The sequence below is a fragment of the Agelaius tricolor genome, unplaced genomic scaffold (assembly GCF_023055355.1).
Source record: "Agelaius tricolor isolate 1412-34295 unplaced genomic scaffold, bAgeTri1.0.p SCAF_30, whole genome shotgun sequence".
NCBI lineage: Eukaryota > Metazoa > Chordata > Aves > Passeriformes > Icteridae > Agelaius > Agelaius tricolor.
The window spans coordinates 7,958,484-7,971,754 of record NW_027269290.1 but is presented as its reverse complement, the minus strand read 5'-3'; the positions used below and the strand labels follow the sequence as shown (position 1 = coordinate 7,971,754).

At 43.7% G+C, this 13,271-nt stretch overlaps 1 protein-coding gene across 4 annotated transcripts in view; it reads right to left on the bottom strand.

Moving 5' to 3' along the window:
• MAGI3 (membrane associated guanylate kinase, WW and PDZ domain containing 3) overlaps positions 1-12,699 on the bottom strand; it is a 54,465-nt gene extending 41,766 nt beyond the window's left edge. For all 4 annotated transcript variants that reach the window (XM_071449960.1, XM_071449961.1, XM_071449962.1 and 1 more), the window contains exon 1: positions 12,307-12,699. In XM_071449960.1, coding sequence (XP_071306061.1) covers positions 12,307-12,628 — 322 coding nt within the window. In that variant the 5' untranslated portion in view covers positions 12,629-12,699. The remainder of the gene's footprint in view (positions 1-12,306) is intronic.
• Positions 12,700-13,271: the final 572 nt, after the last annotated feature.

The following is a 13,271-nucleotide window of genomic DNA, read 5'->3' as shown; positions in this document are numbered from 1 at the left end:
GGCTGCTCTGGGAGGAAAGTTCAAGGTTATTTCCAACTCAAGACACCCAAACCTGCATGTCAGCTTACAGGTGATGTTATTTCTTCACTCCTGTTGGCACTACGCAGGGGCTCTGGGGCACAAAACAAGTTGTCACCATGCTCTCAAACACCTCCTGCGAGCTATTTACTATGGTAGAAAGATAACATGAAAAATTCAAATTAATAAGGCCATTCAGCCACTCAAACTAAGTCATAGTGAAGTGTTCCCAGTGTGGTACCTTATGGCTGAGCCAACATATGTAACTTTTCTCCTAAGTTCCTCAATTCCATATTGATAAAGTGACAGGAGATTTAAGAGATTTATGCTATAAACCTAAACTTCATTTTGAATCTGGACACTTTAAAGAGGCTAAAAGACACCCTTGGCTGTGGAGGACCCACATATTCTGAAACATTTTGCAGAACAGAAAAATATACCGCACAGTACAGCGTAAATAACACTCACTTCACTGCATTTATTTGCTGTTCTGATGAACATTAAGAGTCCTGCCCTAATGAATTCCTTTAGGTACTAGCAGCTTCTCCTAATGAGCATTAATTAAAGTTTTCCAGCATCTCTACCTTCACCACAGAAAAGTAATTACTCACTGCTGCCGTACAGAGAGGGAAATAAAATCCACAGGATTGGTTTTTTTTTGAGTGAGTAACTAGGGCAGAGAGGAAAGCCTGCAACTTAGAGTCAAGTTGTGTAGTCCATAATTCCACAACATGACCAATACTTCAGGCCCTGGATTGAGTAAAACTGTTTTGCTGCTGCCTGTAAATAAACCACTAAACAGAGTTTAATAATAGTACCCAGGTGTGTCAAGGACATAACTACTTGCCTTTTTCAAAACGTATAAGAGGACACGGCTCACGCTATTACCTCAGCTGTTCTGCATGGTTTAACCCCAGCTGCACACACCCATCCACAGTTCACACCTTATCTAGCAGGGAATACATTTTAAAAATACATTAGTTGTATATATGGCATATTATTGCCATGTGAAACAAAAAGTACATGCATAAGTGGCATCTGACTATGTCAGATCTTAAGTCACAGAACCATAGAATCATCACAGCATAGTCTGAGTTAGAACAATTTTTCTTTTTTCATTTTTTTTTTTTTAAACAGGGACCAACACTTGCTGTGAAGGAAAACCACAGCAATTTTGTTGTCAAACTTATGCCATGACTATTTTTTTAATATGACAAATACAATTCATTGAAGTTCACGTTCCAAAAGTCATCTTCCAAGGAAGCACTGTCAACTAGAAGGAAAGCCAAGGCAGTACATCTTCCAATACATTCCTTAGCACTGGAACACCACATTTGTTTACTTACTGGTATTTTCCCTCGATGGCACCCACAGTACCAAGTAATTTTCACAAACAAGTCCTCCCTGCACCAAAGCATTTCCAATCTAATCTCACTGAAAAGAAGATCAGTGAAATCACTGAGAGATAATAGCTGCAGCAACAGAGGTAAAAATACTTCCCTGGTACTTTTGGTCAACTGATTTTTGAGGAATTCTTTAGAGCAATAAAGGATGAAACAAGCCATTAAACATAATTCCCAGGGCTCTGACTCTCTTTTACATAACAGGATTCTGAAATTCCCCCACTGCCCACCCCCCCCACCAAGTACATGCATTAGGAGGAAATCATTTCTACAAACCTAAAACTTTAAGGCTTAGTTATTTCCTGATAGTTCTGTGGTTTTAGAGGAAATAAACTGGATGTTAATCCTCTTGCATTTAATGAATAGTACCAGCACACTCTGCTGCTTTTTGCTGCAACAAGGTCATGGCAAACCTGGTGTACAACCAAAGCAAAGTTGCATCTCCAGGAAATGAAATCTCAAATAGGGGGATGGCTTAAGTGGTTTGGGTGTTTTGTCTATTTGGGGAAAAAAAAAATGTGTCAAAATAATTTTTAAATGCATAGAATTAAAATCGTAGAAATATTTCATGGGTTTTTCATAGAAATAACTTAGAGGAGGGAAGTACTTAATCAGCATATCAACTTACACCACGTTCAAATTATTTATCAATGGGTTTATGCTTTGTTTTTTAATAATGTCAGCAAAAGAAGTAAGTTACATACATGCACCTCTATACTCAGCTGCAGGACAAAGCTGGTAGGCAAAACCAGCTGCACAAACACCAGAAACGTGCCAGACACAGCACATGGCCCTCACTTCTGCTTCAGTTACACTTTTGCTGTGATCTTCCAAAAACTCCTGTAGGGAAAAGGAAATCTTATATGAAAACAGGCACTTCTGCTTTGTGTTTCAATTAGTTTTTAAGAGAGTGATTTAAGAGAGTGATTTTCCTGCCCAGACTCACTAAGTTTTAAGCTGAACATCCCTCCTCTGATACATGTTGTGCGTACAGAACCCACAGCGCACACCCAAAACACCATGCATGCTTTTTCCTAAAGTTAGACTAAACTATAGCAACTACTGAAGGGACACCATACTTTTACAGGGATTACTAAACTAGACAGCAAACCACCCAGTCATCTAAAGATCACATAATAGAATCCTGAAAGTGTTTGGGTCAGAAGGGACCTTAAAGCTCATCTAGCTCCACCCCCTGCCATGGGCAGGGACACCTTCCACTAGACCATGCTCAAATACATATTTCATTTTCTTGTCTTCAAGTTAACTCTGTGAAAAACACCACAAAAAGAAAAGCACGAAGTTGCCTATCTGCTGCTTTGTCTATTTTGTTATAACTTTTACTAATAGTCTTAACCACCACAGGAATTTCATTCTCAATGACTTACAAGACTATGTTCTTTATACATAAAACCAAATCAGGTAATTTTTTCTTAGAATACCAAGAACTAAAACTCATTTAATTATTTGGATTCACCCAGTTGCCTGATTTCATGAGCTAAGACAGACATATTTACAAATAATCTAACACCTACTCAATACCTTAAACCCCATATTTTGAATTTCTTTCTGGGAATATTTTTGGTCATTTGCCAGAAGCCACAGCACTGTCAGACACCCTACAGCAGTGGGTCCCAGCTTGAAACCATTGAAGACGCAGATGCCCCAAGTGACTCTCATGGTGTTAATTGAAATATTTAGGAGGAGCAGACAGATTTCAAGCAGGCTTAAGTTTGCCACACAAAACTTGGTGACACGGGAAAATTCAGATAAATAAGTTGAAAGTTACTGCTCCAGGGTAAAAACCACTTTCTATCCTAACAGTACTTCCACGAACAACTTAATTTAATAAACTACATCACTGTATCCAACAGTAATTAAGAAGATGCCTCAGAGAGAATTTTTTCTCTCATCTCTTCTTTCAGCAACATGAAAGAGATATTTTTAATATGTTTCTTCTACCTAAACACAATGCTGGTGTTTATGCCACTGTGCCCTGCTCCTACCTTGGCTGGAGGACTGCTGAGAGGGCAGTGATGGTTCCAGCTTCTCCCACCAGTGCCAGAGACAGTCCTGGATAGTCCCAGCCTTACCAAACCAACCCAGTTTTGTACTACTACAACTGTGGCTGTAGTCAAATTTTGTTAGGCTCTCATATCAGGGCAAACTAGTCTGGATTTCATCTTCACTAGCTCCAAATGCACTCGATGAAAGAAGAGAAATACTAACAGACAATTCACACGACCACATTAACCTTGTTAATTGCCTCTACCACCTTTTCTAAAGAATACTTCATTACCATTTTGATGGAAAATGCATTTCCAGATTCCAAAACCCAGAATACTGCTGATATTCATATAGCACCCTCAATCCATATTCATCAGCCACCAGCTGTCAGGCTGATTGTATTTATTACCAAAGGTAATAATGAAACAGCACTGAAGTAGAACACAGTAAGAACCACCATTCAAGTGCACCATGATCTGATAGAACTACAATTCAAGCTTTACTTTTTGTTTTTACAAGTAACTGAAGAGACATGACAATTCAGAACTTAAACGATTTCACTTTTTAACTGTATCTCAGGAAAATAATTTACAATGGATCGAGTTCTACGAACTACACTATTCAGCAAGTGAAGAGCGATACAGGATGGATAGTAAACACACTAGAGATTTCCAATTTGAAGGAGCTGCATTCAATTGAGAACAATCACCAATTCATAAAAAATTACAGGCTTGAGACTCATACATATTGAAAAGTAGCTTTAAGCAAGCTTTTTTAAATGTAGCCCTGAGAACACACTTTAAAAGCTTCCTGTCAGAGTTACAACTAACAACCTGGCTGTGCTTTGCAAACAGAATCACATTTCCACACAAAACCATTACTTTAACAGGTTGCATAAGCACAGTGATATAAGCCTGAACAAAAAGCTTGCTGTGGTTGTGTTTCATATTGAAAGGTGCACCCAGACTAATGGCAGAACACTGCTGTGTGTAACTACTTGCATCTGCACCTTAAACAACTGGGGACAGCTTTACAAAGGTTTTACAACCCCCTTGTCACCATTAACGCCTTTAGTGTCTCCTTGACAAACACCCTTCCTAAGATACCACCCTTTCCACCTAAAGTACTTGCTCCTGCTTTTAAAGCTGATCAGATTGGAAGCCACATCATCCAGCTTCTGCTGAAATAGCACTTGGGAGAAGATCCCGTTTCCATCATGACCCACAGAGGGCCCAAAAAAAGACCAATTTAACACAAATTCAAACACCAATTAACAACAGAGATGACAAATTACTAGTAATTCTGATTTTTGTGATGATGTAGCAGATCAACACAAGTCTGCAATCTTCCTATTGCATTTTTCCTCTTACCTTCTGTTCAGCAGAACTACATAAGTAATTTACTCGCAAATACAAAGAGCTCCTATTTTTCTGAATTCAAATTTAGTATTCTCAAGAATACGGTTGCTTCGAAGAAGAAAATTGTTCCCATTCAGGAAACAAGAAGCAATTTAACTAACAGCCCATGAACACAACAAGATATGTCTTAAAAGGATGCATTGTGAATTAAAAACAAGAACCAGAAGAATGAATTTAAAGATCTTCAAACAGAGCAATAATGAAAACTAGAATAATTTTTTCACCTGACAATTTGAATGTACAATCCTTGTCACATTTTAAGATTCTTTTAAGTTTTGCAGCTGAAAAATAACTTGAAGCAGATGCTTCAATAATAAAAGAGCACAATGCATAGCAAGTTATATGAGCATCACTTGCTTACTTTAGGAAGTTTTCAAAAAGACTGTTTAGTTTCAAAGTGTCTTTGCTTTATCAAAGCAAAATGAAACTTCCTTTAAAAAAAGTAAGGTTATTGTATCTTCTGAGATAAAAAAGGCCATTTTCTACAACTGACTAGCATTTCATTAAAACCAGACAAGAACTGAAGGGTCATACCGAGACAAAAGTCTAGGTATTGAGATTAAATCTGCTGTTGAAATCATGACTTCTAATAAAGGTTCATCTTTAGTTCATTCTTGACTTCATTCACAGATAAAAAAACTCTCCTGCCATTGCAGAGTAGCAGCAAAATTACCCTTCAGTGATTTTAAGCAAGATCTCTGCTGGTATGGACATCTAAGGCTGGTGGGGGCTCAGTAAAAACCCAACATAAACATATATGAAAGAATTTCAATTGAAACTGTCTACCCGCACAAGAAAAGTTCTTTCCAGGAATATCTGAAATACAAGTACTCGATTGTACAGTCCTGGTGAAAATCTGATTCCCCTAAAACAGTGGATCCAAAGAGGTGGGTTTAGAGAACACAGACAGCACCATCTGCCCCATCACCAGTTCCAGATAAATGCACTATCCTACAAGGTCTCCCCTGAGAGACATCAAGGATGGAAACAGAGAAGAAAACTGTTCTCCTGATAGGAACAACAAAGTACAAATTAGTCGCAAAAGCCACATGAGGCCTCCTTATCATCTGAAATGACCACACCAAGAAAGAGCAGAATCATTAGAGGGCATCGCCGGTGTGATCATTACCACAGCACTCATCGGAGTAAAGTTTAAACAAGGAAGTACATGAAAGGGAAAGGCACTAAGGTCTTGGTCAAGAGTACATTTATATAAAGAGGAAAATTAGAAGCAAGATTATAAAGTACATGAACATCCTAATACCCACCGGTAATAGTGCTTAATAGTCCTCTGCATCCATACATTTAAGGTGCAAGCTTTTTGTGCAAGGCAGCTCCCAAATTGATATAGGACAGTTTTAGAGACAACAGCCTCCAGCAGAAAGCATTTCCCCTTCTGTTTTCTTTTTCAAGACAGCATCATCTGATGAAGCTGGGATACCTCCATTCATTACAGCGGACCTGTATGCTTTGGGCTTTTTGTAGCATGATTAAATGACTCAAGCTTTCCTCTGCAGTCCAGAACAGGTCAATTCCCCACTAACTCTCAAGCAGGGAGGGCAGTTTCCCACAGCAGCACTCTGTAGCCTCTACCCAACACCCACCAAGGGCTGTGGGACCTAAGGTGGATGCACAGCTCCTTGGGCTTCCTGAGTAACACATTCCTCTCTTCCATCATAGAGCTAGACCACTGCCAGCTTCCACAGAAACACAGAATTAGGGTAATGCCTGTCCCCTGAGAGACAAAATTATCCTAGTGTATGTACTCTGATCTGTTTCAACATGGCACCTTTAGAATTCATCCAATTTTGTGAAAATTGCCAGGGAGTGTGGCTCGCCTTCCTCTCTGCGTTAATTGCTACACATGCAAATGTTTACCCCCCCACATGGAGGCTTTGTGCCTACCTCAAGCACAAGAGGAAATGTAAATGAACCTCAGATACTTGGCTTCAAATATTGTGTCTCAAGTGCTGAATCTGGCTCCAAGTCACTGGATTTGTCACCGTTTTCATTCATTCTGCATCAGAGAAAGGACCCCCCACCATGCACAAACCAAGTCATAACATTCCCATTAACTCCTGCTGGTAACAGAGGTATTAGGGATTCATCATAGTCATGTGAAAAAATGGATCCAGCAATAAGTTGTCTTCTTGTAAGCTTCTATTACATGTTGATCAGGAAAGCTCTTTGGGAAGGTAAGGCCACAGACTTAAAAAAAAAACAGTTTGGTATGAGTACCTCCACCTGTCAATCCTCTCATCCTCTGCACTAATGTTCTGTAATTCAAATAAAGCAATAGATCTGAAGCACTTAGAGGTGTCACATCACAAAACTGCAGACAATGGTTGAGTGCACATAGAGCAGCAACACGTCTGCTTTGGACTGGGGTGTACTGAACCTATTGAAAACCGCATGAAGGACTGGAAAAAGATCACATGAGTTCTGTCAGTACAAGCTGGGATGGATATCCTCCACGTGTTTCACTGGAAAAAAAAAAAAAATCAAAGCACAAACTGAGACTCACCAGAGGCCAGGCAATCCTGACTGGAGACACAAAATAAATGCACCAGCTGGAGGAAGAGCTCCAGCCACAACTGAACAGAAAACTATAGGAAACAAAACTATAGGAAATCATGGTTTAACAGCTTCAGGAGCACTGAAAAAAAAGTTAACCTGAAGAAGACTTTTCATCCTTTTACATCTTGCTGCATTTTTTGATTAAAGATCAGTTTTGACACAATGGAGCCAAGGTGCATTTGCTCCAAAACCAAGGAACCAAACTATGTGCTCCGGAAACATTCTCAAGTGGAAGAGCCCTAAGACTCTGCCCATTTCCTCCCACATCCTCCTCATAGTGGCCATGAAAGTATAGTAATTGACACAGAGTAGCTGTATTCATCAAAGCTCCTTAATCTGGAAGGAGAACACATTCCTTCTTACATAGTATCTGGCAACTCAGCCTGCAGAAAGAGGAACTTGTAGATATCAGTAGTTTTTCTTACTTTAAGTCTCCAGTCTAGTTTTGGTGTATTTTAGTTACCATGCTGCTGTGAAGAAAGAAGGCACCCAGGGTTGTCCTGATGAGTATTTTAGCAACCCCATTTGCACATACAAACATCCTTCTGCCTAATTCTGAATCATCACAGAATCACCATCCTAAAATGGTTTTAGGTTTTAAGGGACCTTAAAGACCATCCAGCTTCAATCCTCCCACCACAGGCAGCGATACCACCCCTAGATCAGGTTGCTCAGGGCCCTTGAATATGCATGCAACCATAAATTTTATGCAATCACAGAATCACAGACTGGTTTGGGTTGGAAGGGACCTTTAAGACCATCAAAGTTTTACGCCGCAACCACATTTCTCCAATCTCTGTCCAACCTGACCTTGAACACTTCCAGGGATGGGACAGCCTGGGCAACTTGTTTCAATGCCTCACCAGCTTCACAATAAAAATTTTTTTCCTGATATCTAATCTAAACCCACTCTCTTGCAGTTTGAATCCATTCCCTTTTGTCTTATCGCAACTTGTGCTTCCAAAAATATCCATCTTTCTTGTAGGTTCCTTTCACGTACTGGAAGGAAAGTAGATACCTATAGAGGATGAACTTAGCACCCAAATACCATGGATATGACTACAACATTCTATTTCACTAATGGAAATAGAAGACCCTGCAGCAGCACTGGCCAGTTACAAGGCTAATACCCTAATCCAAGTAATGCCAGACAGGGAAGGTCCTTGAGCACACAGCAGCCATTGTTTGAATGCATGTAAGCAGGCAATTAGCTGAAAACCAGCACTACCCAAGCACGGCTAAAATACAAATGGACTCATTAGGATGAGCTGGCCCCTGGCAGCTTCCGTGCACATCCATACAGATATCCCACTGCACAAGCTGCCCTAGCTCTCTGTATGGCTGCTTTGCTCATCTAATTAAGATGATAATGATAAACTACACATAAACAGAGGTATGGTTATCATCTCAAAGTTCCTCTAGAATTTAAGTTTTATTTAGACAGCTTAGATCCCAGCATCAGTCCCAAGTGCCACTGGCAGAGTACTCAACACTGGCCTTCCACAGACTATGCTGTGTCAATCCCTATCCATAATGGACCTCTGGATTTTCTGGCTAGTCTGCACACACCTGAGACTATCCTCACATGGGACATGATACTCAGCCCTGGCACACTGGTCTTGTTCTCCCTCCTCAGCTAATCAGGTTGGACATTAAGAAGAAATTCTTCACAGAACAGGTGATTGGGCATTGGATTGGCTGCCCAAGGAGGTGGTGAAGGTGGTGTTTAAGAAAAGACTGGAAGTGGCACTTAGTGCCATGGCATTGGTCGACAAGATGCTGTTAGGTCATAGGTTGGACTTGATGATCTCAGTGGTCTTTTCCAACCTAGTTGATTGTGTAATTCTGTAAAAAAGACAGAACAAAAATGGGAAGGACAAATTTCTTAATCAACAAAATGGTCCATCATTTGTGATGTGTGCAGTTAACAGATGGCGTTCAAATTAACATTCATATCCTTCAAGTGTCTTAAACAAGCCTAAACAGCATTTTGAAATTTCCATTTAAAATTTTCCATGAGCTTGCAAGAAGTATCACAGATTTTACTGCTGTCAACTAAAGCTGTTACTGCCTTTAATGAGGGAGTGACTATATCATGACTTGAACGAAAGCAATCCAGATCCTGCTGCCCAAGGTCACCTGCACAGAGTTCACCAGGAAGATGGAGCACCAAACTCACCCTTTAAAATGCACAGGGAGACTGTGAGCATCAAGACCTTAAAAACACCTTACCATTCAGATTCAAGGAGACAAATCCCTCACTGTCAACCCCTGACAATAGATCCCCTCAGTCTTCTGTCCCAATAGCACCCAAGCCTGAAGAGCCATGAGGCATACAAAGGTCTGCTGGCAGAACACTCCGTGCCTTTCAAATGATGGTTTCAGTTTTGACTGAGGAAAATCATGAAACACAGGACCTTGAAATGCAGTAACGCAGTTACATGTCCTTGAGAACGCAGACATATTATGTGCCTACCAGGGACCACCAGCTCCTGGCCCTCACTCCCTTCGCCTCAACCACCCACATGGTCCCATGCACCTTCCCAGATGCCTTCCACAACTTGGCAGGTTTGGATGCCTCTGGATCAAAAGGGAAGCAAAATTCAAAGTTATCGGTCTTCATAGAGAATGCCTTGTCAACAACTTTCCTAATTACCTATACCCTGACTGGAAAACCGCCACTGAGCAGCTGCAGCAGCTTTGCAAAAAACAACCAAAAACCAGTATGTTTCAAAATACCGTATTCAAGGACACTAAATCTAACAGAGAAAAGGACTACAAAAATCATCTGATGTGGTACATATGTCCCAGTATAGGAAAAATTGCTGGATCTGAAGATTCAGTTTTATCTGTTCCAAAAGTTACATAAAATCAGCACAAAAATGCTACTTCTCTTTGTGCAACTCACCAGCATTGGGTTTACAAGCTCTGGATGACTATGCTAAACAGCACAGGTCCTTACAAGACTCCAGCAGCAGTTTTCTTCTGTTGAAAAAACCATTCCTCTGTTTTAACCAGTTACTAAGCCACAGGAGAATTCTGCTCTTGTATTTTGGCAGCTACACTGCCACACCATGCTCACTCAGCAAGATCTTCATCCAAGTCAGTGATACCTTACTGAAAGCCTACTTGAAAATCCACCTCACCAAAATACTCAGATTTGATTAAACCAGCCAGTGAAAGCAGCCCTCTCTCCTCATTAAGTGGTATTGGTTCACATCCCAAATATTCTCCTTCTCTTCTAAAACTCAAATTTTAATCAACTTGCTGGAATCACCAACCAGCCTCTGTTGATCTTCTGGATCCTTTTCTCATCAGTACTCTATATTCCCCACTACTATTCCTTCTGCACCACCCAGAATTTAAGGAACAGGTAACACACTACTATTAATACTTGATACCTGGAAGTCCTCAGGATCATCATCTGGCTCTTGCCATTTTCTACTGCTAATTTCAGCAATTTCTTCTAAATCTTTTCTGGCAGTTTTGACAGTTTGACATCGCTGCTGTAGAAATTCCCAGCACAAGAAAATTCCTATTTCCCTCCATAGGAAATACAAGAAATCCCTTTGATCTATAGTTCCATCTTCCACAAGCTTTCTCTTTTAAGAAGAGATTATTTTCTATCTTGAACAATTTGTCCCTCTTTTTAAAATCCTCTTAGTTCACATCTAACTTGCAGCTGTTTGTTCTTTTCCATTTTCTCCCTTCAGAAAAGATTCCAAATTTTGTAAATTAAGACCTTTTTCAAAACCTACCAAGCTTCTGTAGGTGCTTTTAAGATGTGCGTCTGTTTCATTTTTTTGATTGTTGTTTTAATTTAGCAAGTCATATGAATCAGGACCAACAGCACAGTCTCTACATAGAAGACGACTTTCCATTAGTGGTCAAACAGGGAAAACCTGACTTAAAATATGTATTACATGAAGTCAAATAGCACCCACCAATTACCAAAGAAGAACAAGACAAGTATTCAGCAAAGAAGCTCTATGAGAAATATTACAGACCCCAGTCACAGGGGGTCTATAATAGAAATACTGATATCCACTGGGATTCAGAGAAAAATATTTTTTCCCAAGACACTTTCATATAAAGCAGCAGGCTCACATCTAGGTTGCCTGACCAAGAAAGCAGTAGGTACCTCTGGAGCTCATGAATTAACTCACGCAGCTGCAGGTGCCACTATTCAGCATTAATTTGACATTTAACAGGCACGTTGATAAAAATTATTTTACCATAAGCATTAGTTAATTGAAGTGTACTCAAAAATAATACAAATCTGTGGAAAAAAGAACAGCCGGAGTTTGTTCTCAGGGCTTTTATCTCTGCCAAATGGGAAACCAACAGGATGAAGCGATGGCAGTCCGGTACTCCATCCCGGCCATTCCCCAGCCACCCTCGACCTCTGCAAGCAGCGGATTATATAAACACCACGGAAAGCACTTCCTGCACCTCCGAGAGGAGGACGCAGGCACCGGACCCTCCGGGGGCCATTGAGTCACCCGGAGGCCCGCAAGGGTCACACCCGCACAAACACCGCATCGCGGCGGCGCCAAGCCGGGCATTCCGGGCGGGGAGAGGACCCTCGGGAGAAGCCACCGGGACGGGACGGGCGAGCGAGCACCGTCCTGGGGCCGCCCCGGGACTCCGGGACCGCCTCCCCCCTTACATCACCCCCCTCGGCAGTGCCGCCGTCCCGAACCCGCGGAAACTTTCCCAGCGGGGCACCCGCGCCCCGGATTCCGCCCGGTTGCCTCCGGGCGCCGCTTCCCGCCGCGGCCCTCCCGCCGCCCTGCAGGGCGCCGGCGCGGCCAGGCCTACGCGCGGCCGGCTGGGCGGCGGCGGGAGGGCCTCGGTCCAGCTCGGCGGCGGAGGGCGCTCACCTGGGCGCACGGTCTTGAGGCGCACGGGCTCCCTGAAGTGCCGCACCACGGCCAGCGTGTCGCGGTGCGTGAGGCCGCTCACCGGAGTACCGTTCACCTCCAGCAGCACGTCCCCCGGCGCCGGCGCCTTGCCCGAGAGCAGCGCGGGGCCCGGCGCGCCCTCGCCGCCCGCGGGCAGCCGGCCCGCCAGGTACGGGAACTCGCCGCGCTCGGCGCCGCCGCGCAGCAGATCGGGGTCGGGGCCCGCTGGGCCGCCCCAGGACACCACGCACTCCTGCACCTTGCTCAGCCAGTGCCGCTTCTTCCGCAGGGTCTTGGACATGCCGCAACACGGGGCGACGCAACCCACCCCGCGCTGCCGCCGCTCCCGCCCCGGCCGCGGCTGCCGCCCGACTGCGCCCCGCCGCGCCGCCCCAGCTCCGCCTCGCCGGCCCCACCCCTCCAGGCTCCGCCTTTCCCGTCTCCACCGCGCCCTGCCGGCCTCACTGGCCGCGCCCCTCCCGGCCTGCTGCGCCCGGGACCCGTTCCTGGCGCGGGGCTGCCTGTCACAGACTGTGCGGTGCTGGGCCGGGCCCGGCCGGGACCCTCTAGGAGCTGCGGCACGTTCCGGATGTGGCCCCCTACTCCGGAAAGAGCCCCTCAGGCAGTCCCCGCCTAGGCCGGGATATCCCCTCAGCCAGGAGTTCCCCAGCCAGCGCCCGTTGCAGCAGGGTGCCCTCTCAGCGAGGGCTTGCGTTGTGTAGTATCTCTCCTCAGCCAGGAGCTCCTCAGTCAGTGCCCATCTCAGGCAGGGTTTCCTGTCAGCAAGCATCTCTGTCAGGATCTCTCCTCAGACAGGAGCCTCCCTCAGCCAGGGCCTTTCTCAGCTGAGAGCCCCCAGTCAGCTCCCACCGAAGGAAGAGTTTACCTTCAGCCAGGGTCATCCCTTAGCGAGGAGACCCCCTTGGCAGCTGGGTTCGAGATAG